Source organism: Rattus norvegicus, chromosome 3, assembly GCF_021556685.1.
Source record: "Rattus norvegicus strain SHRSP/BbbUtx chromosome 3, alternate assembly SHRSP_T2T, whole genome shotgun sequence".
In the NCBI taxonomy this organism is placed as follows: Eukaryota; Metazoa; Chordata; class Mammalia; order Rodentia; family Muridae; genus Rattus; species Rattus norvegicus.
The window spans coordinates 169,009,515-169,033,730 of record NC_141536.1 but is presented as its reverse complement, the minus strand read 5'-3'; the positions used below and the strand labels follow the sequence as shown (position 1 = coordinate 169,033,730).

Genomic DNA, 24,216 nt, shown 5'->3' with positions numbered 1-24,216 from the left:
AGTCTGGGAGATTCTTGGAAAGGGTCACTGTTTTCTGGGATTTTGCTAAGGTTTCTCCTTGGAGCTCTGTTAGCCCAGGCCATGGCAATAAGGTGGACTCGTGCCATCCCAGAAGAATGTACTTGACCAGTCCTTCTAAATATGGCTACGTCTCCAAGCCTCTTCTCTTAAGCTTCCATCTAACTGGGGGCAGCCATTGCCTCCCAAACAAATCAAAGCCTACTACTGACAGATCGCAGGCTGGTGTGGCAAAACCTCGCCGCTTGCCAATTGGTTTGCAAAGCTAAATTGCACATTTTTCCCTCCATGAAAGGCGCATGCTTTGCAGTGGTCACATCCCAGACTATCTCCATCCACATCTGGCCTCCTGCAACATCTTGGTTCATGTATTATTATTATTATTTTTGTTGGCATGAGTATAGCAAAAAAATAATACGTCTCTTAAAACATGAACCCACACTCTGGCTTTGGAAGGAAAGGATATTTTTGGAGGAAAAACAGGGATTCTTTCTCTCCAAAAATAGAGAACCGTTTTCTTTCCCAGGCAGCAGAAGACTTTTTGCGCGCTCCCTTTTCTTGCTGTCCCTGCTCAGACACAAATACTGCGGCTGGGGGATTGTGAGCCTGAACTCCCTAGGTGGTCACAGTGCCCCAGTTATCTGCTCTCTGTTCCGGTCCTGTCACCCGCCCCCAGGACTAACTATACTCTCCTCATTTCCAGTAAAGGCAGACCGTGCCGAGGGTGCCTGTGTGGATGCTGCCCCGGACACTCTAGGTACCACGCAATGCTCGCACGGACTGACCACGCTGCACGCTCCTGCCCTCCCTGCTTACTAGAGGTTCAGGATGAGCCGGTACATTGCCCACCCAGCTCTGAGTCCCTCGATACCTAAACACAGGGCAGAGCTGGGCGCCTGGCCTCCGACTCTAGACAGAGCCCCCTCCTGCCAGAGCAGGGGGCTGGCTGGCCAGGGTTACTGATGTCTACAGTTCAATAACCTTCAGGGAACATTTCCTCTGGGGCCGGCCACTCTGGTACCTCTACTAGGCATTTAAGGACCGACCCTTAGCCGGCACCTCACTGAGGGAGGCAGCTCGCTGTGTTCTGGGCTCTTCGGGGGCCCCCAAAAGCCAAAGGCCATGTCTCCCCCTTCTGACTTGCAGGCCTGGTTTAGGGAAGACTGGAAACAGGATGCTGAAAAGAGCCTCCTAACCCTATGCACCTTGACTACACCCTTCCCTTTCCACTCCCCTGTCTGTTGTCCATGTATGAAGGCATCTGTCCTGCTTGCTCTGGGGCCCCTGCCTCCCGGTTGCCCTCCCGTGCCTGTCCCTTTCCTGGCTGGAACAACCCAGCCGTGTTCAGGCAGCTGTGGTGGCCCCCGCATGGGGGAGCCCCCGTCGTGTGCATGCGTCCGGCTGTGCCGAGCAGCATGCTGTGCCTTTGCACCCGTGCATGCTCCGTGTCCTTCTCCACTGGGAGAGGGGCTTGAGGGCCACCTCCCCATCCCACGGGCCTCTCCGCTGGCTCTGTGCGCTGGAGGCGTGTGCTTGTTGGGAGAATGTTGCAGTTGCAGACAGACTGGGTATCTGTACTGCCCTGGGAGGCAGCCTGCTCAGGCCCTGGCTGAAGCCGCCTTGCTTGTCCACAGCATACGTGTCCAGGTGCTTCTGGCCACAGGTTGAACCTTTAGGACTAAGAGGCTAAGGCCAGGCTGCTTGAAGACCAGAAGGGGTAGGAAGAATGGGCCTTCAGGGCCCAGCCATTGTCAGCCCTGCCTTCTGTGTTCTTGTGGATTGTCCCTCGGGCATCCTTAGTCCAGGCACAGGCTGGGCAGTTCTCTGTGGATGCCGGCCCCCTCCATTGCTGTGCCCATGCATTGACTAGGGCAAAGGCCACCTAATGGCTGGTTTCCTTTTGAATTTTGCTCTGGAGATTGTGACAGGAAGCAAGAGGCTGGGGTTTGCTTGCTTTCCAGATTCTTCCTGAGCTGACCTCTGGCTGGTGTCATACCCCTCGTATATTGGGTAGTTTTGTTCGTGGGCTCTCTTGCTGGGGCTTTAGGAGAAGCTCTGGAGACCTTCCTACCTGATGCTTGCTTTCATCTTGGCTTGGTGGCTTGGGAGGTGAAAGGGAGTCCCTTAAGCTCTATCCAGGGCCTCCATCCAGGCTCTAGAGATGTGGAAGACTGTGAGGAAACTCAGTGTCCTGGTAATAGCAACCCACCTTGTCCCTTTCTCTGTCAGAGCCTCCTTCTGAGGAAGGGACAGTGTGGAGAATTGCAGACAGAAGAACCAAGACTAAGGATGGGGTCTCTTTCCTGGAAGCTATAAATCTCCTATGGGCTGCAATCCTATGTAAGGCTAGAGTCCAGGCCTGAGGTTGTGTGGTTGATAACTTCTGATGGCTGTGGAAGAAATTACTACTAGGATGAAAAAGTGGCTGACTTTGGGTGACCTGCTTGGAGACACCTGTTCAGTCTTTGTTGTTGCAACCTTTGCAGAAGCCAGGGGTGGGGAGGCAGTAAGAGCCTGACTTGCCATCACCAGTCATTGCCCCTCACTCCTTGTGACGGCCAGGGTTAAATGTAAACTGAACATTAGCTATTGTAACATTGAGTGAGTCCTGGGACCCTATCAGGAAGTCAGCTCTGTGACTTGATTCAATATGGTCCACACCAGGCTTGCTTAGTGATAACTCACTTCCCTTACTGAGTGCTACTGGGAAGTGTGTCCTTCCTCACTCTAGCTTCTACCTCACCTATCCAGGGGGGACCGTGAAAGACACATTATCTTGGGTCTCCAATAGTTCCTGTAAGTGTGGGGCCCATAGGAAGAGAAAAGAACATTTAGAAGCCACAACCCCCTGAATATTGTTTTCTTTAGATCCAACTAGAACCATTTAGAAAGGGGTCAGAAAGTGGGTGGATTCTGGGCGTCCCTGGCCACAAAAGTCTAGACTCTGGGCTATTTTCCAAAGCTAGTGGATGCCACTGGCTCCTGATGCGCCCAGAACATGGGGTATTTTGAAGCTGCCTTAGTTTCCCTGTGTGGGTTTTGTGTCCTTGGCGTCCTCTTCTTCCTTCCTCTTCTTCAGAGAGTCTGAGCAGGTACAGATGGTCTCCCAAGTTGCCTACTGTCCAAATGGGTTTGGGAGGACCACCAGTCCCATCTACAGTCCAAGGTGGGTGGACATAGCACCATGGCCATCTTCTCTTGTATAGACAACTCTGTGTCGTATGCTGCTGGATATATCTCTCTGGCTGGTGGCCCATCGAGGGACACCGTGGCTGGGGGAAGTTGAGTTCTGAGGCACTGATGAGCATTGCACCTTCCTTGGAGTTTACCCTTAGTACTGCCAGGTGTTGTCATGGGCCACGTCTGAAGCTATCCTGGGAAGTCCTATGGCTCCTATTTGGCTGAACAAGTGAGTTCTACTTCACAAGACACTTCCTGCCTTCTGCCTCTGGAGCGATGGTGGAATCACCAATGGGGAAATTAACCGACCCTGGATAGAGAGGCCCATTGCCCCCAGAATAAGGGTGGATGCCACCTCTTCCTGGAGCAAGCTAATCATGGACCCTCTGTCTTTTGCTATCTAGATTACAGTGAACCACTGAACTCTGGAGTTAGGAAGAAACATGGGGCGAGGGAGGTTTTAGGACCTTCTAGTTTGGCATGCCAGTGGGAAAGAGTTTTGGTTAGGGGCTGGCCATCACCTCTCTGTTTCTATAACCATCATCTGGGACTGAGGCTTGGGACAACCAGTCCTGTAATAGTCAAAGCCTAGCTTGATAACCTCATCCCTGATGTTCCCCTAGAAACACCCTAGAGGAGGGTCTGAATCCCAGAGACCAGACAGTGTTAGATATAGTGTTCCACATAGAGGCCAGGCAGTTTATGGGACTCAGAAAATACTGGGGCTCCAGTGGGTCTAGACGCATTAGTTGTAATCCTGATCTCTGATGGTCCTGGGACAGGAGATATAATGATGGTTGGGGCTCTCTGGGGGAAGTTGGGATGGGGGCAACAGGGGAGTTCATTAGCTGGGCTAGTACACATGAAGGTCCAGGGAAGAGATCGAGTCTCAAGTGTCTGGAGATGTCTAGGAGTCTTTTGGGGAAACAGACAGGACAGTGTGGAGAGGGCCCTGGCACATTGAGGGATAGCCGAATAATTTAGGAGTCCCACCGCCGTTACCTTCCCAGCTCTGGCCACACCTGTACGGCTCCTCACCTCTACCCTGTGCTTCACCAGCCACAGCTCCCTGTTCCCAGTGTGGTTGGTTACTCTCTGGACTTGCATTTCCCTCCTGGCTTGTGGGCGGGCATCAGCTGCAAAGAGACTTGCAAGCGTGACTTGTTATTTCCAGAGTGATTTCTCTTGCTGTTTTTCTGTGTGTCTGTCTGTCTGCCCGCTCTGTCCGCTGGTCCGTTATTCCTGGGAACAGTCAGAAGGTCAGTTTGAAAGATCGTGTCTTCTCCAGCCCCCGAGGCGTGGCTGCCAAGGGGAAGGGGTCTCCCCAGGCCCAGACGGTCCGGCGGTCCCCCAGTGCGGATCAGAGTCTCGATGATAGCCCAAGCAAGGTGCCCAAGAGCTGGAGCTTTGGTGACCGCAGCCGTGCACGCCAGGCTTTCCGTATCAAGGGCGCTGCATCCCGGCAGAACTCAGAAGGTGAGTCCACCAGCATCACCTTCCCCAAGGCTGGTGGCTGCTAGGGGGAGGACGTCAGTACTTGGCTATAGGGCACAAGTGGAAATCTTTTGGAGCAGGGAGCTCCTCTTCCTATTCTTTTAAGCGATGCCATGTAAGACAAACCACTTTAACACACACCATCCACTGTCAACTTGTAATTTCATGATTTGTCACTTCTGCAGGCAATGGAGAGAAAGTTCCTCTAGGCATCACCCTGTCTCTCTCTAGTCCAGCACTGGACTCCGTGCCTATATCTCTCTACCTCCAGTCTGTGCATGTCACATGATATCGAGCCTCATAGGGTCCATGGCAGCCATTCCACATTGAGCACGGTGTCCCCAAGGATCATTCATGTTGTCAAGTGTGGTAGCTTTCTTCATTTCTGGGCTGGACAGTGACCACAATGCGGTTATCCTTTTATCTGTTGGCAGGGATATCCTTTTAAACTCTCATGTCGTCCAGGCAATGGCTTTTGGAGAAGGCACTAAGAAAAGAGAGCTATAGAGAGGCATGGGCTGTGGAGGGGGGCAATCCAGTGCATCAGAGGCACTGAAGGGCTGTCCTGGGGGAAGCCTGAGTGGCCCTTGAGGATCAGGCTGGGGGTTGTATCCTGTTGTGATTGTCTGCTCATAGTCTGTGCTCCCTTCCACCTAGAAGCAAGCCTCCCTGGGGAGGATATCGTGGAGGACAACAAGAGCTGTAACTGCGAGTTTGTGACTGAAGATCTTACCCCTGGCCTCAAAGTCAGCATCAGAGCTGTGTGGTAAGGGATCTTGATCTGCATGAGAGAGCCCTGTTCACTGACCACATGAGGTCTTGCCAAGCCACCAAAGGCCATAGCTACTGGGAAAGCACAGGGAGTCTAGAGGAGGACTCCTGCCTGCTCCAGCCTCATTATCTGTCAACCTGTTCCCAGAGGTCCAGAGAGTCCTGATAGAGCTAGCTAGACCTGAGAACCCTGGACTGTATGGATGAAATAGGGGACAAGGGCAGGGGCATATCTTCAGACGATCAACAACTGCCCCATACCAGCGGTTCCAAGGAGGATGGGACTTGTCTTGAGGCTTAGCACTGAGTGGTCCATGGTGGGGCAGGTTAAATGGGTAGCCCAGTTGAGAATGGATACTACTTCCCAGGGACTGTGGTCTTGGAGCTGCTTTGAGGGCGACAGACAGGGGGATATGGGAACTGGCCCCTGTCAGTGTAGCCTCTGTCTGGAACTCATTATCTGTCCATCCCTGCAGTGTTATGCGGTTCTTGGTATCTAAGCGAAAGTTCAAAGAGAGTCTGCGCCCATATGACGTGATGGATGTCATCGAACAGTACTCGGCCGGACACTTGGATATGTTGTCCCGAATCAAGAGCCTGCAGTCCAGGCAAGAGCCCCTGCCTGTCCAGTCTGGGCATGAACAGGGCCCTCCGGGACAAAACCAGGCATGGCACAAGGGGCACCAAGGGCTGGGTGACAGGTGTGCAGAACAGGGCCAGTACCAGCTTTGGAGGTCTCTTCCCACCTTGTTGGCTCCTTGTTGCTTTCTGCTGTGTTTTCACACTGTCCGTTTTTAGTATTTCTTCTGTCCCTTCCCCCCTTCTCTCTTCCACTCCCCCTGCACTGTGGTGGCAAGTGTCTGTATGTCTGTGTCCACATGTACACATGTGCACACGTGTGTGAATGTGTATAGGTGTGGGCATCTCAACATACCTGTGTGTATGCTTAAGTGAATGCATGTGTGCATATATGTGTGCAAATGCTCACAAGATGTATGGGTGTATGCATGAGCACCATGTGCTGTGCTGTGTATGTGCAGATGTGTGTGGGTGTATGTGTATGCATGTGTGTGGTATGTGTATATATGCTGATAAGCGAGAGTTTGTGACAAGACAGAAACGTGCGACTTCTGTGGGCCCTGCTACACAGTGACCGGAGACCCCAGAACTGTTCTTCCCAGGAACAACCATCTGCCCCCTCATGGTGGGGTTCTGCTTTCTGAGTAGGAAGCACATCAAAGCAACCACTGGGTTATCTGTGTGTGAGAGCAGCTTACTCCAGAAGTTATGTATTCATGCATTGTGTACCCATGAGTAAGACCCAAGTCCACCCCCACACACATGCATTCAACATGTACAGATGTACACGTACAGGCCCATGATCATGATTGTCTGAACCTACCCTCAGCATGCTCACAGGAGCATACATATCCTCGATGCACAATATGCAAGTGTGCATTTCCCAGCTGCAGGATACAGATGTGTGCACAGCCTATGTTCACAACTCTTCCAGCCTACTCCACGTCCCATGTTCCTAGGCACACACCCTTAACCACAGACATCACTCACACATGTGAGTGTTTGTGACCCCTGTGAGGACCTATTTCCTAAGGTGGGACACACCCTGCTTTTAAAACTTGGAAGTAGACCAAGGATTTTGGGTAGGCAGAGAGTAAGGACAATAGAGACAGCCTGAGGAACTCGTTATGGTCACAGAAGTTGCAGCAATGCCCAGTGTCAGGGGCAGGATTTCTAGACCATGATTTGTTCTCATAAGTGAAGGCCAGGAAGATGTAGACCAGCTCAGGCAGGGGTCTCTTAGCAGCTTCCCCAGAGTAGATGCTGTGCATGTACTGTTTGTGGGTGAATGAGAATCCCTATCCTCCAGCCTAGCCCCATGTCCATCCCCACAACTCTTTGCTCCGCAGGGTCTTTCCTCCATGGTTCCCTTTTCCTTCTCGTTCTGTCTGGGAAACAGACAAAACAGACTGCTAATGAGGGTTCATGCTTCTGGCCTCGGATGCAGGGTCCTGTTGCTCCGAAGCTGAGGACTTAGTTCCCAGCACCAATCCAACCTGTACTCTACCCGAGGTTCATTGGGCAGGTTGGAGAGTGCTTGGGACATGGGAAATGCATGGCAGATGTGAGGGCCAGAGTGTGGGTCCACCGTTCTGTTTTGAGTATGTTTTTCAGAAGAATCACTGTCGTCAAGTTCCTTGTTTCTATGCATGTCCAGCAACTCGCCTTGAGTTGTTTACGATGTGTTTTGCTGGTGTCTCTCTTCTTGTTTATGCTGCCAGGATAGATATGATTGTGGGCCCCCCACCCCCTTCAACTCCCCGGCACAAGAAGTACCCTACCAAAGGACCCACGGCCCCTTCGAGAGAGTCACCCCAATACTCACCTAGGTTAGGATGCACTGCCTCCTCCCGCCCTGCCTGTGAATGGCCAGCCCCTTTGCTCAAGGCCGCATGATGGCAACACCTCACACTTTTCTTCCCACAAGGCAGGGCACATTCATGTTCTCTCTCTTCCTAAAGGGCATGCTAGGGAAAAGGCTACTCCTAGTCAGGGCTGGTCAGCAGTGCCTTGAGTCCTCCATCTACAGGGATTGTATGGATCTCTCCAAGCTATCTGCTAAGGCTGCTGACTCAGAGGACCTCGGCAGATAATGGCATCGTGAGCTTGACCAGCTCAGAGCCTTCACACCCGCTCATTACTGGGGTGACCAACATGTACATGGTCCTGACCTTGGCTCTGAGGAGATAAAAGCAGATGGGGTGCTTCCCTGGTCCCCTTCCTTAGGTGTCAGATGCACCCGCCTGAAGAATATGTGAAGTCTGGGGGTGTAGCTGATGGGTAGAGCACTGGTCTGGGCTTACCTAGCTTAGGGTAACATGCCAGGCGTGTGTAAAGCCCTAGGTTCAATTCTCAGCATTGCCACAGGTTTCCCAACACCATGCTGGTTCTGTTATTTCTGGTGTCATTTCAAGTTGCCACCACTATCACTGATGTTATAGATAAGGAAGATGACATCCAACCCCTTTACCCTGCCCAGATGGCAGATTGGGGCCAGGAAACAGTCAAATGGCAAAACCCAGCTCTGATGTGGTTAATACGGGTGTCAAGGTCTCCCAGCTACCCTGGGACCACTCATAGAATTCCGTCTCCCTCTGGCAGGCCTGACTGTCCAGGAAAAGTAAACCTCTCAGGAGCAGGGAAAGGGAAGGCAGACAGACACTTGTCTGTCTGTCAGCAGGGAATAGAAGCTGGGAAGCTCAGAGAATTTGGAAAATGGGATCTGGCAGGTATAGCGTCTGCCCACTCCTTGGGGCAGGGTTGTTGCTCATAAGGTCAAAGGTCAATATGGTGAGTGTATCAGTTCATGAGAGAGGAACCAGGTAGGGAACAGCTCTTGGTCAGAGGACATCTAGACTGAGTGGCCCATGACACTATCTGCCAATAAGACTGAGGTCCATTTAGTCCCTTAGGACTTGCCACCATGTATGGCAGCTGATCATCCAGGCCATGGGCTGGGAAAACCCCATACGACTCAGAACCCCCTCAGCCTCCTCCTAATGTTGCAGCTACAGACACACAGGAAAGGTGTTAACCCAAGAGGTGAGAAGCATCTGGGGGGTTAAATCTGATGCCCCAGCCTGAACCTCGGGGAAGGAGGTGGTACAGGATCCTTAGAGGACTCTTGCCTGGCTACCTTGAAGCAACTTGAGGCCCACCCTGAGATCTGCCAGGCAGACGGCTCGTCATGTGGCCGGAGTGAAGGGGCTGTGCGTCTGTGCCTGGACCATGTGGACATTGGGACATCAGGGAACCTGTTCCCTTACCATTGCCACTGACATCTGCTTGGAACCAGAAGGTCCCTCCTGCCTTCCCCCCTCCCACCCTCTTTTGCATGAGCCCAGCATGAGCCCAGTGGAGCATGCAGAGGCTGCCCCTGGCTGATCAAGCCTGAACCTTTCTCTGGAGTTGCCACAAAAGCAGGCAGGGCACCCCAGTTTGTGGAAGTAGAGGGGAGCCTGCTGACGCGTACGTACCTGCCGGAGTGCGCTTTGTGTGTGAGCCACACGGCTCCGCTCGAGGGCCCTGGCTCAGGCATACTCTGGGTGCGTTGGGCTTGCAGGCTCTACACAGGTTCTTTTTTTCTTAAGTGGCCTGCAGATCCCAGCCCAGGCTCTCTCTTGTGACACCAGCCCTGCCACAGTCCTACGTGCCCACATAACACGCCATGGATCTGCTGGTGCCACACTGGGCAGATAGGAACCCAATCCTTCCCTTCTTGTTGGTGTTACGGCATCTTTACTGATCATTTCAGTTGAATTTCTCATGTTGTCCAACACTTACAAGTGCACGCACTCACTCTCGTGCCCGTACCCCCACCTCAACCCTACAAAGACCTGTTGGCAGCACTCATCTCTCTTGTACTTTGGCAGTCTCCTGTGTGGCCTTTGTTTTCCTTCTCCCTTGTCCTGATGCATGGAGCTGACACTCACTGCCTCCCTGCTTCTGTCGTCCTCGCTGCAGACATTTAACACTGACCTTGTCATACCTGTTGGGGTCCAAGGAACTCTGTGGCACATTAATGTTGGAGTAAAGCTGTCGGGGGTGGGGTGGGGTACTTGGGTAGAGACACAACCTCTCCTACTCTGGTCCCTTGGCCCACCCACCACCTCTGGTCTCCTGGATCTCAGTTTGCTGTGAGACCGGTCAAGGCCTGGAGAGAGACATGAGGCAGGACTGATGAGGGTAGAGCCGCGCTAGGGAAGAACGGGGAGTGGGCCCTGGGGGGACATTTCCCTTTACTCCTTGTTAATGTGCCAGATCCCACGGGAATGGAACAGATAGGATACAGGACCCAAGGTGTCAGGAGGCGGCCTGAGATCATGAGGCACCAGTGTCCATCTGCCTGGCACCTACTGCCCCCCGGTCGGCTCTGGACAGGGCTTGGAGCCCAGATCTGGGGGGCTGTGGGTTAGCCCAGGAAGAAGGGGCAGGGGCCTGGTCACACCCTCTCAAACTCATACTTGGGGGCTGGGTCTCTATTCCTGCTAGAGTGGACCAGATTGTGGGGCGGGGCCCGACGATAACGGACAAGGACCGCACCAAAGGCCCAGCGGAGACGGAACTGCCCGAAGACCCCAGCATGATGGGACGCCTTGGGAAGGTGGAAAAACAGGTGGGAGAGGCTTGGGAGGGGAATGGCCTCTGCTGTCTCCCAGTCTTATTTTGTTAGCCTATGGTGGCTGAGCAACCCTGGAAAAAGGGTAGAGGCAGCGGGAGGCGGCAGAACTGTGTGGGATGCCCCTGATTCCCTGTGAAATCCTATGATCTTGTCCTCCTCCTTCTCATAGTCAGTATCTGGATATTGGAAATGCCTAGAGGGGTAACTGTCACTCATGATTTGTATGTGAGGGTCCTTTAGCAGGACCAACCACTATAGAACTTGCCAGAAGTTGTACACGTCCTACTTCTCCCCCCTCCTCTCTTTTCCTTGCCTAATATCCATCCCCACCCACTCCCCTGGAAATGGATCCTTAGGAACCATTTCCTGTGGTGACAGGAGACCTTTCTGGGAGTTGGCCTGAGCTCAGGCACACACTGACCAGTAAACTCAGGGTTTGATCTGTTGGAGTCTGAGGTAGAGGAAGGGCAGCTCCAGGGTCCCTTCCTCTGCCCCCTTTCACCTGGGTACATTCTGGGTCTTCTCCTCCAAAGTCCAGCCCAGCCCAGCGACTTCCATTCTTGCAGGTCTTGTCCATGGAAAAGAAGCTAGACTTCCTGGTGAGCATCTACACACAGAGAATGGGCATCCCACCAGCAGAGACAGAGGCCTATTTCGGGGCCAAGGAGCCTGAGCCGGCACCACCCTACCACAGCCCGGAGGACAGCCGTGACCATGCAGACAAGCATGGCTGTATTATTAAGATTGTCCGCTCCACCAGCTCTACGGGCCAGAGGAACTACGCCGCACCCCCAGTCATGCCCCCTGCCCAGTGTCCCCCATCCACCTCGTGGCAGCAGAGCCACCAGCGCCACGGCACCTCCCCCGTGGGAGACCATGGCTCACTGGTACGCATCCCACCACCCCCTGCGCACGAGCGCTCACTGTCTGCCTACAGTGGGGGCAACAGAGCCAGTACCGAGTTCTTGAGGCTGGAGGGCACCCCAGCCTGCAGGCCCTCTGAGGCAGCCCTGCGGGATAGCGACACGTCCATCTCCATCCCTTCGGTGGACCACGAGGAGCTGGAGCGTTCCTTTAGCGGTTTCAGTATCTCCCAGTCCAAGGAGAACCTGGATGCCCTGGGCAGCTGTTATGCAGCTGTGGCGCCGTGCGCCAAGGTCAGGCCCTACATTGCAGAGGGCGAGTCTGACACAGACTCAGACCTCTGCACACCGTGTGGGCCACCCCCACGCTCTGCCACTGGTGAAGGCCCCTTTGGAGATGTGGCTTGGGCAGGGCCTAGGAAGTGAGTCTGGGTTGGGCTGCTGGCCCCATGCCACACCCACTCTTGTTCAGTTTTAGAGCTGGAGTTCCAGGGCCTTTCTTAAAGTGACAGAGCGGCATAGAGTAGTGTGGGTTGTGAGGATGCTCATGGGATCTCGCTCTCAGGGTCAATGTGGAGTGGAAATGAGGCAGGGTTCCTTAGCACATACAGTAACATTTTATAGAAGTTCTTTTCCAACCAGGAGAGGGAGGTTGAGGCCGGGCCCTGGAGGCCCTTGGGAGCTCCCTATGGCAGCAAAGCTAGCCCTGCCTAGTCTTCTTGGGGGACATATTGCCCTGTGAGTGAGGAGGGACAGCGTGATGGTTAGCCTCTGTGAGTGGGGGTGTGGCTGGGAGCAAGTCCGTGGGAGGTAGTGGTGAAATGAAACAGGCCCGTCTACTGCTGATAGCCAGTCCTGAGGCCCATGGGTCTCTCAGTTTAGTCTGGGAGCTCAGGGGTATAGTAAGTCACTGGAAATGGCCCACTCTCACACCTGACTGCTTATCCCTCCATCCCGACTGCCCCAGTAAAGCATTACCAGACCCACTGTTGGGTGTGGCTGGGCAATGCCCCTCATCCCTGGGTAACCTAGCTAAAGAGCTGCCACAATCTTCCTCCCTCTTCCAGGTTATGTGGATCTTTCCATGGGAACCATCTTTAGGTCCTTCTCCTGGAGCTGAGGAAGGAGTGAGGCCTCAGGGACCAATCTGGAACTTAGAATTGATCCTTAGACTCTCTTGACTTCCACCTCTTAGGGGAAGACTCAACTCACAGCCTTTTCTGAAAGGGTTTCTTCAGCAGGTTCTGGCTGCCTCGTGCCAGGTACTGTAGCCCAGTAGGTATGAGTTGACACTTCAAGGCCTCTGCTCTTTCCTGGTGTGGCACTGGCCTCCAGGCTGTGGCCAGCACTTTAAGAGAATCACCAGATAAGCAGACCAGCCTTAGCCAGGGCACCTCCTTGCCTGCTGCCCACTTGGCTCTACGGATTCAGGCAGGGCTAAATGACATGACGTCTTCAAACTGCCGGCTCTCTCTACACGAGAGCATGGCCTTTGAGCCTGGTCAAGGATCCTTCCCAATGAAGCTGGCCATCCAGTCCTTTATCCACTAGTAGGTCCCTGGTCTGTGGCCCCTGGGTGTTTGAGGAATTGGGAACACCTTGGCCTCTACTCTGGTGAGGAATAATCCCTGTCCATCCTGTGAGTGGGCATCTTGGGCCATCAGCAGCTGACTTTAGAGGGAAACATGGTAGATATAATAGAGCCCTCGGTTGTGGCCCCATAATATCTGGCCCAGAGGTGCCTGGCATTAAATGATAACATTTTGGGGTGGGGGCCCTAAACCCTCTTGCCCTCAGTTTTCCTGGTCACTGAGGACAAGCGCTACAGAGCTTGTGCTTGGGCAGAGCTTTATTTACTTCTTCCGCCCTTTTGAAATGTGTGTTCTGGCAGGGGTAGAGGCAACTTGGGTGGGGGGAAGCTATGCTCAGCAGGAGGTACCCCATCCCTGAGGAGAGCTTGAGCCAGGTCTCTGTCAGGGACCTAGGCGTTTGAAGGGCTACGTCTGCTGTAACCCATATGCCCTCCATGTCAGGGCTACTAGGATCTCGCATCTGGGTGCCTCTGCTACGATCCTAGTCGGGAGCCAGTCTACGTTTGTTCCAATAGGTGCACGTTGGTTCTCTAAGGCAGGGCTATAGTCAAGAACTTCTTGGTATGAGCGATGTCTCTCTCTCTGTGGGAATGGCAGGTGATTTAGACAGGAAGAATAGCGATACCCTTCTCTTGGTGAGTTGAGCCTGGACCTGCACTCCTCCCTCTCTGTCAGGACAGGAAGAGTCTAGAGCAGAAGGACAAATGCATCTGCCTGGACAAACCAACAGCCGGAGCACTCCTTCCCTAGACATGGGCAGGCTGTAGCTATCTCAGCTTCAGGGGATGTGGGAGAGAGGTTTGCATCTGTCCTACATGTTCCATACAGCGTGTCTTGCCTCATACATGGCCCCAAATCCTGTCCTCAGAGCTGACATGGATACAAGAGCCTGGCATACCCCGAACTGGGGTTCTGTGGGATGAGGAAGGTGGACAGACACCCCCTTCCCAGAAACCTGGACACAGAATTTATCAGAAGTCCTTATTTAGGTTACAGCAAGAATGAGACAAGGAGGCGTGGCCTTCTCTGCAAATGAGGAACGCTGGTCAAGTCCGCAGTGTTGGCTACACAGAGGAAGGAAGTGTATCTCAAAGTGTAACACAGAAGTCCTGATGTGAGGGATGACGGAGCCCTTTCTTAGGGGACCCAGGTCCAGGCTTGAGCAACACAAATGTCCACTGCCTTGACATCCCCACCCGCAGAGAAGCAGGACAAGATGGACGCCAAAGGCTCCCACAAGAAATCCGTGCACTTTCCTGGGTACACACGTATCCAAGTATGGCTGAAACCCAGCAGCTGCCCCATGGCAAAATTTTCCTCAGAAAACATTTGTCCCTACACATTCCCTCACATGCCCACCAGCACATGCCCATACACTTGACACACATACATGTACATTCGCATGAGTGCACACAAAAAACCACATTTTCATATGCACACATAAATATACACACAGAGACACAAGTATACATACAACAGGTGTATTTTCAAACATATATTCCTTGTTATACACTTGCACATGCAAGCTCACACATAGTTTGTCAGACCACACATAACAGGTACACACACACACACACACACACACACGGACACGGACACACACCAACACACATATGAATAGACAGGCTTGTAGGCTACATTCTATTCCACATTTGCACATACAGCAGGTACCTATTTTTATACCTGAATATTCACATATATGAACACATGTATATGAGTAACCTGTATGTATAATGTATACACATACACACACGTAGGGTTTCCTCTCTTTCTCTCTGTCTACACACACACACACACACACACACACACAATCTTTTTCTCTCTGGCTCTTCCTGATGGTAGCTGCCTGGGCAGGGTGCACAGGAATTAATGGTGAATGCTCTAAAATGTTGAACACTGACTGAGGTGGGAGTCCTGGTTATCTAGGACTTCTGAGCAACAGTGGTAGAGAGTCCACCTGGAGACCATTGAATTCCCACACTGCCCTCTCCCTGGACTAACTGGTGGCTGTCTGCAGGTGTCAAGAGGGTGTAGCTAGGTCAGGGTGAGGATAGTTCTAGTTCCTACTAAGGTCCAGATCAGTCTTCGCCTTGGGTTAATCTTGGTTTTGGCCACTTCCCAGTGCCCTCCCATATACACGCCTGCTTCATCATGCCAGGCTGTGATTGGTGTTTCCTGGCTTAGCTTCTGTCTTTTCAATTTTGGCCTCTGGAAGGTCTAACAGAGACAGAATACCTGGGGTGAGGGTCCACCTGCTGTCTTACCCGTGGTCTGGGCAGATAAAGTGTCTATTTGAGGTCGTGAGCTAGCTCTTAGTTATGTGTTGACATCTAGGGGCCTCACTGGGAAGCCCCATTTAGAAGTGGGGGAGTCACCAGATACTACATGGGCCTCCCTGGAGGAGACTCTCTAAACTGTAGTCATCCTCAAATCCTAGACATAGATCTACATCCAGGACCACCTTCCACCTTTAATTCTCCGGTTTAAGGTTCTTTCTCCCCTCGAGCTGGTGGCTCCAGATTCAGAATGTGGAAGACGGGGCCACCCTGCCTTCTGCCTCCCCTATCGGGTTTATCCTATATCAGGGGCACTGTGAAGAACACCCTTGCTTTTTGTAGAAAGAGTTGAGCCCAGAGATGTCTTCAGACTTTCCCCAGAGGTAAGAATCTGGGACGGGGATGCTGTTCTGACACACTGTAGCTTGTGTCTTCCAGCCGTAAGCAGTGCTCAGGGTCAGAGGCTAACACACTTGCCCATGGCTCACACCCCAACATCTGCTGTCTTTCCCTGAGGCCACACCCTCTTCTGTTGTTCGAACAGTGGGGCCCACTGTGTAGGGGCTTGGAGGTGTCTGGGTCATCTCGTATCCCAACAGGGTAGCTTGGAGTTAAGAGTAGATAATCTATACAGGGTACCCCTGAAGTCCTGTATAGGACTCAATGCTGATGTGGCATCTGCTGTCCTGGAGCATAGAGGTCAGTCTTCTCCCCCTGACACCTCCCAGGGCATAGGATATAGGGTTTGGGGGAAGAGGTCCAGGAAAAGTCTGCAGGCAAGTCTGTCTGTCTGTCCTAGGCTCCTACTGTGCCCCAGCTGAGCTAAGGAGGCATGAGTTTCTCAGAGGAGGTAGTAAGATGGCAATGAAGATTAATAGAGGAGACCCAGGTACCTCTTCCTTCTGAGGAGTCCCCACACGTGTTCAACACCCACACTGGGGCCTAGGGTGTCCGGTGTCCCTGGAAGTGAACGAATTTGGGCCACAGGTTGCTGAATTTTGCTTGTCTGTGAGGGGCATGACTCCAGCGTGCATTGGGAAGCACCAGGAAATGGGGTAGAGAAAAAGGGTTGCACCCTAGGAAGGAGGCCCACCAAACATTCAGAGGTACCTGGGTTTTAACATTTGTTCAGGGCTCTGTCTTGGATGCTGACCTTGGAGCCCTGGCTGTCAAAGGATGCTGGGTCCATCCCACGACCCATCCTGAAGTTCCCCTGGTGTCTAACCCTCCGTCAGAGAAGGGATAGTTCCCAGGCCGTTTTTCTGAGACTCTCAGGCAGGAGTGCACATCGCTAATACCGCACATCCAACTGGGACCGGCTTTTACAGAGTTGTTGCCTTAATGTAGGTTGAGGGAAATTCACCAAGGTCACCCCTGCCTCTGCCTGATACAGACACTGGACTCCACCTCCAGGTCCTGCTACTGGAGAGGAGTGCGGGCATGATGAGCTGCCACTAGTAGTCCCACATGGAGGGGCTCAAAGCTGTGACCCCCTCGATGTCATCTATCTGCCTGGGATGGCTCCATATGCAGTGCAGCGCACCCCGCGCTTCCAATCCACACCTGCCCATTGCGGTCCTGTCCCCCCCTGGCCGCAGCTGCGGCTGCAGCTTCCCCATCTGCGCTGTTGCCTTTGGCTGTCTTTGCACTTTTGTTCATGCTCCAAAGAATATTTCATAATGCCTTCATACTGATGTGCACCCCAACCATTTTGTACGCGCCCTTGGGCCACAGCGACTGGCCTTCTCCTTTGGGCCGGCGTGCCGCCATCTGCACACGACGCTGTCTTCTAGGGATAGATGCCCAGGGAATGAACTCTAGTTTTCTAACGGACTAGCTGAGATGTTAACTTACTCAACATGAACAGGATGATATCTGTGCTGTGTGGGCGGGCCAACGTGTGCCCGCAGGGAACTTTGGGGCAGAATCCTGCAGCAAGGGTGCATGGAGGTGGTTCTGGAAAGTTTTGCTGCTGCAGGGCTAAGTTCAGACGCCCAGTGGAACTGGGCGCTTAGTAAAACACAGTGATTCAACCTGGACTGCCTGGCCTCTTCATTTTCACGTGTCTCCTGGCAGCTGGGATAGGGGCTGGGGACCTGGTTGGGGAGACAAAACTACTAAGCACTTTGACTTGGGGACTCTCATGTCCCAGCCTCTGTATTTCCTGGAGCTGTTACCAGAGTTGTTAGAATCAAAGGTTGGGCCTTTTTAGTCTTATCAACGTAGGTTCAGCCACCCATCTTAAATAGGTTAATCAGTCAGAAAGGAATAAAAGCAGACAAAGACTTATTCAGTGTGGCCACATGGGGAAGATACAAAACTCTAGTCACATCGTATACCAAATTCATTTTCAGTGTCTTGCCGTTATGCCCAGATTTAAATAGGGGGTGAGAGGTATGTTACCAAACAGTTTTGGTCAAAGTGTGGTCCTGCCCACCATTCTGTCAGCTCCAGCCTCTCCTGCAGGATGGTTTGACAAGTCGTTATGACAATATGTGAAATCAATTTCCTCCTCTGGCTGGTACCTGGTTTCAGGCTTTTCCTTCTCCCCGCATCCTGGAGGAAATTTCAGTTCCAGGGGTCCACTGTTTCAGTAGTCTGATACCCAAAGGGAAGGGCCCAGATGTACCCTCATCATTCTACCAGGATGGTTAAGGGACACCTTCTAATAGCCACAAATTGAGGCTGTGAAATACCAGACATCCACTCTGGAACCAAACTCAGCACAAGGTCTCACCCTCTGTGAGCTCAGTTATCAGGAGAGTAGAATCCTGGGGCCACAGGTGCTTCTGGTTTGGGGTAACCCATTCCCACACACTTCAACAGTGAGCTGGCTTTCAGAGTGACTTCCTGGGCCAGAAGGGATCTATTTGGCCAAGATTGACTTGTTACTTGCACACAGCCTGGGCTCTGATGTCATCCTGGCTACTTTACTGTTCATGAGTGCCTACCTGGTCTTCTACTTTTACACCTCACTCCTCCTCTGGCTCCTGCATAGACCCCTGGTTCCCTATCCTCTGGCTACCCTGGACCTCAGCCAGGGGAAGTTGCAGGGTAGGTGGGTACTCACCCAATCTGTTTACTGCCTGAAGATTGGTAGAGCCTGTCTATGATGGGTTCTGGCCTGTACGTTTAGGGTTTTGTTCTCCCGACATTTGGAGTTGTCACCCTACAGGATCTCTCTAGGCCTCGTGGGGCAGCTGAGCATGACGAGCAGCTGGACTTGGTTTGGTAACGCCTTCAGGCAGTGGCTGTCCGTAGACAGATGCCCAGAACTGTAGTCACATCTAGACAAGACTTCCTACTTCTGCTTTACAACATAGTATTCAGGAGGGGCTCAGGACACCTCTGGAGAGTCTTTGGGGGGTCATGTGTTTATGGAACATAGTGTGTGGCTTACTGGGTGGGTGCCAGTGCAGCCTCTGTTTCCGAGCCATGATGATCAGTCTGAGTTTGGGAACAATAAAGTGACCTCACTCATTCGGCTTCCACCTTTATGGGCATAGCCAGTGTCTTGTGCTCTTCTTTCTGGCCACGATGACCTTGATCTCAGCGGTACCTGCCTCATTCCTCTGAGCCTAGAGGTTTCTGTGGGATTAGACTACAAGTTGGGAGTTAGCTGTGATGGACAGAGAAGCCCTGAGTAACCAACAAGACTTGTTCACAGAGAGGCCCACTCCAGTATGAGGGTCTGCTGTTTTCTTCCTTTTCTTTGCTTGACTTCTTCCTTTAGGGCGCCACCCGCCTTAATATGACCAGTACATTTTCATTGCTTCCAGAAGATTGGGAAATGGAATCTTCCTACTAGGTTCTGAGTGCCTGGTTAGAAGAAGAAGGCCATAATTAAGAGAATGGGTAAAGGTGACTGGGGACTACAAATGTGTGTCCCCTTTGGGTACACCTGACCCCATACATCAGAGCCACATGGTTGGGTTAGATATTGGCCGGTCAGCCGATGACCACAGACAGAGCAGAGCATAGAGGGTGGTTTCCTCAGGGTATAGCCACACCTGCCCCAGGCTCTCTTCAACCTTCTGGCCATGGTGGCTTGCCCAGGCTTTCTGTGGTATACCTATCCTTGTAGAGTAGCAGGCAAGTGCATTCTGCCAAGCTCCTACTAGGATGATCATGCTGTGGGCACCCTGGGAGTATCCCCTATCCTCACTCTCAGCAGGCAGTCACACCCTGTTATCTTACGGATCCCTTAAATAGCTAAAGACCATTTAGGGTTTGGTGGTTTTGGCGGTGGTAAGGAATAAGAAGCAGATACCTAGACTGTCTTAGGGTTCTCTGGAGTCATAGAACTTATGGAATGTCTCTATATATTAAGGGAATGTATTGTGATGACTTAATAGTCTGTAGTCCAACTAACCCAACAATGGGAGCTGTGGATGGGAAGACCAAGAGTCTAGCAGTTGCTCAGTCCCACAAGGATAGTTGTTTAAGCTGGTCTTCTGTAGAAGTAGGTTTCAACATGTGCTGGCAAGTAAGCGCAAGTGATCAAAGAAGAGTGAATCTTCCTTCTTCCAATGTCCTATATAGGCCTCCAGCAGAAGGGGTGGCCCATATTAAAGGTGTGTACCACCGCGCCTGGATCTAAAAGTTGTTTTGTCCCAGGCTGACCTTGAACTCCGAGATCTCCTTGCCTCAGTCTCCTGGAATTAAAGGCATGTACTACCTTGCCTGGGCCTGAGCTTTTCACGATCACTATGCCTCAAGATCTTCATGCCAAAATCCAGGCCAGAAACCTGTTTTCCAGCCTCAAGATCTGGATCACAGGTGTGCCCTTCATTTCTGGATTGTAGTTCATTCCAGATGTGATCAAGTTGACAACTGGGCAGAGTCATCACGAAGACTGAGCCTGGGACTGTGTTGTATAAGGAATCCCATGATCAAGGGGGCACCAAGGGATACTCTTCTTAGGGAAGCAGTGAGCGTGGACATTTATGAACAGTGTGTGGGTGCAGAGGGACATCTAAGGCCCTAAGAATCTGGCTTTGGAGGAGAAACCACTGCACCTTGCACTGTCCCGCATGGGGCATTTCCTGTCCCTCAACCCATACATATCCACCAAGTCTATTTCACTGCCAGTGATTTTCTCCTGACACCTCATCTCCCTCCTGACTCCTGTCTATGGTCAAGTTTATTGATTTAGCAGAGGGACCTCCTCTAGAGTTGAGCAAACAGTTGCTTCAGACGGCCTGTCAGTGGTCACACCAACATCTCACAGGTCCAAAGTAACATACAGGTGTTTGTGAACCTTTGCACACAAAGCAAACATCTATGCAAAATAAACTATGACCCTGAAACTCACTGAGACCCCCTAGGTACTTACCCATCACCTTGGAAAGAGGGGTCGCTCAGGGGAAGGCACCTTCACAGGGGCTGAAGAACCCTGGGTATGTTGTAGACCAGAAGGGATGTGATATGGTGTGTATAGCTGCCCATGTACAGGGAAGGAACCTCCAGACAGAATTGTGTGAGGGACACTGGGAATCACCTGTCTAGAGGCAGGTGGGGAATAATTTCCTAGGGTTTATGGCGCAGGCCAATTGCGGGGACCTCTCTGGGATAAATGCCCCTGATGACTTTCAATGTTGGAGTTGAGGCAACACCCAGGAAGGCCACCAGGTGGCAGTGCTCACCAGGCGAAGACTCCTACCACCAGTCTCACGTGATCCTGAAGTGCTCTGAACAGATGAGTCTGGACTGCTGGAACTTGCCTCTTAGGAGGTCAGGCAGAGCACAGCTGCCCGCTCCCGTCTTTCTCAGCCAGGCTGACAAGGCTTGGGTAGCCACACCAGTCACACCACTCAGTCGGGGCACAGGAGCCAGAGGCAGGCATGGGAATCACCAGCTTCTGTTGTAGACTACAGAAGGTCTTGAAGCATAGCAGACAGATCCTGGATGGTGGGGCTTAAACCTAGACCTTGAAATCAACATGGGCCTGAGCCAATGAATGTCCAGCACTCAGAGCCAATGCTCAGGCGAGGCAAATTTACCCAGGGGTCTGTTGCCATACCTACCATGGGGCTCTCACTTAGGGGAGTTACAGAGCCCGTTTCTCTGGCATCCTCTTGCTACCCTCAGAATCCCTCAGGATCTGGCTTCAGGCTCTTTAGTAGATCCAAGATGGAGATGAGTGGACAGATGAGCTGAGGAGATTACACGGGGCCTGCTGTCTGTTCTCTCTCATTGTCCGGAATCATATATACTCTGGGTACTCACGCTCTTAGTCTATCCCAGAGGGCCTCCACCCCTTACTTGCCTGATACGCCCCTCCCTGGGGTGCGTAGGACTGATATTCTCCTCAGAGCCACAGGACCTGACCTTACTGGAGCCTAACCTCCAGAGTCAGCTGTCTTGATTTCCTTGTGGTCCAGTGTCTGGAAAGAAAACTGTTCCTGGCCTCGTATGCAGATCCTAGCAGGCCAGGGCACTGACTACTGGAAGTAGGGAATTGGATTAGGGGTTTTGGCCCCTAGGGCCTAAGAGGATTTTGTTATTGTTGTTGTTGTTGTTGCTGTTGTTGCTTTTAAAATTACCTCCTGGTGTTCTGTAAGCGTCTGAAGGCACATGCTACTTTTCCTAGCTCCTATCAGCTTGAACCTCAGCCAGAGCTGCTGGCTCTGTACCCACCCCTGATTCCATGGCCTCCTATAACGCCAGCACATACAACACACAAAGCACATATAACAAAGGGACCCCAAACACGAGCCTGCTCACTCGGGGCCTGGGAAACTGATGTCAGGGCATTGGAACACTAATGTCCAGGACAACAGACTTGTGATGGTGTTGTATTGAGTACCAGCTACAGCCCTGCTACAGGGAAGGCCCCTGGCCTTCTGCTCCTCTCAGGGCCAGTAGACATCTCTCTCATGGTGGGGTTGTCAGATATAAGGTGGCCTGAATCTCGCTTACCACAGCCCGGAGTCTCTCAGCCCATAGAGGCGGGGCTCTCACAGGGAGCTGCAGACCTCGCTCCTAATCCTGCTCAGAGCCAGACAGCTGCATCTGAGGCTTTACTTGACATTCAAAGCTGCTATTTTTCTCTCACACGTGGGTCTTACATTTGCGTTGGAATGGATTCCTGCTAACTTCTCTGCTGCTGCTGGCAGACGGTCCTTTGAGGCTGTGCAGGATGGACAGCTCACACCTGCCCACTGCTATCCCCCAAAGGAACCTAGTGGACATGGAGAACTTGGCCCCTAGAGGATATAGCTCCCTTTCCTTCCCACAGCTCCCGCTGTGCTGTTAAGATCACCTTTTTTCTGGTAAACTCTGAGCTCACCTCTTTCCCCACACATTTTCCCTTCCCCATCATCTTTCTTCTAGTAGGACTGTCTCTGTTTTTCCCTTCCCTGGTTCTGGAATACATTCAGTATCTACCACCCCACCTTCTTTGTTGAGGCGTTAGGTGATCCACTGTGATTGATAGTTGTTTTTCTATTGCCAATTTTACTGCTTTCTGCTCTAATCCTTGCTTCTCCATTTTCTTTTTAGGTTTAATTTTTCTCTTCCTTTCAGTTTCTTTCAGTGAGAGCTCAGTTTGCATATTGAACTATATTCCATTATATGCAGGCCTCGTTCAGATGCTGTGTGTGTCTTTTCCTCTCAGCACCACAGTACCTGCCTCCCTCCCTTTCTATCCGTGCATCTCATTTCAGTTCCAAGTATTTACTTATGTTCCTCAAGCTTTCCTTCTGTGGCTTCTTGTGGGGCCACTAGTTCATCTAGCTTAATTGAATGCATATGTGTATGTGTATATGATGCATCATGCATATGACACATATGTGTATGATGTATATGTGTGTGCGTATGGATTGATGTATATGTATGTGTGTATTTATATGTGTATGTGTATATGATGTGTATGATGTGTGATGTGTATATGTTTTGTGATGTGTAGTGTATGATGTATATGTGTATGGGTATGGATTGATGTACATGTATGTGTGTGTATTTATATGTGGACATGAGTATGCATATGATGTATATGTATGTGCATGTGCATATGTATAAGCATTTGTGCATATGTATATGATGTATACATATGTCTGTTTATATATATATTACACCACAGTTCGTGTGAGTTCTGCTCTTTTTCAACTGACCGTAGGCTTTTTCATGGCCCAGGATCCAGTTTGCCTTGCTGAAAGCTGGGAGAGCTACTGGGAGGCATGTGATGGGATCTCTCCGAGCAGAGCTGCAGAGTTACTTGTTCAGCCTCTGTGTGCTCATTCACTGTGGCAGTGGAAACTAGGGAAGTCAGATCTACCGTCTCTGTTGCCTGTGTTGGCTTTTATTCCATTTGGCTTCATTTCTCTCCCCCTCCTCATCCGGTAGAAAATAACCTCATATTCTAGTTTGCTCTCCGCTGCTGTGAGAAAACACTGACTGAAAACCATTTAGGGAGAGAAGGGTTAACTTGGTTTACAGGGAGGGAGGCCAGGGTAGGAACTTGGAGGCAGGAACTGGAGGGAACCCATGGAGGACGCTGCTTCCTAGCTCACGTTCAACGACAGTTCTTTACGAAGGGGATAACTAACTTTTTATTTCAATTAAAAAATTTAAATACCCGTTTAATTGAAACAGAATTGCATGTTTTCCCTTTCTCCCTCCAACTCCTTACATGCTGTCCCCTCTCAACACATACACACATTCAGACTGAAAGCCTCTCTCTCTCTCTCTCTCTCTCTCTCTCTCTCTTTGTTTTTGTTTGTTTGCTTGTTTTTGTTACATACTGTGAAGGCTAATCTTGGTTGTCAATTTGAGGACTTCTGGAACCAACTAAAACCCAAGCAGCTGGGCCCACCTGTAAT

The 24,216-nt window shown here is 51.6% G+C and overlaps 1 protein-coding gene across 17 annotated transcripts in view; it reads left to right on the top strand.

The window, feature by feature from the left end:
* The window catches only part of Kcnq2 (potassium voltage-gated channel subfamily Q member 2), a 58,620-nt gene extending 41,187 nt beyond the window's left edge, over positions 1-17,433 (top strand). For 2 of the 17 annotated variants that reach the window (XM_087647381.1, XM_087647371.1), the window contains 7 exons: positions 722-775; positions 4,451-4,674; positions 5,350-5,458; positions 5,940-6,071; positions 7,764-7,871; positions 10,534-10,657; positions 11,230-17,433. In XM_087647381.1, the coding sequence (XP_087503507.1) occupies positions 722-775; positions 4,451-4,674; positions 5,350-5,458; positions 5,940-6,071; positions 7,764-7,871; positions 10,534-10,657; positions 11,230-11,952 (1,474 nt within the window). In that variant the 3' untranslated portion in view covers positions 11,953-17,433. 17 annotated transcript variants of the gene reach the window in all.
* Positions 17,434-24,216: the final 6,783 nt, after the last annotated feature.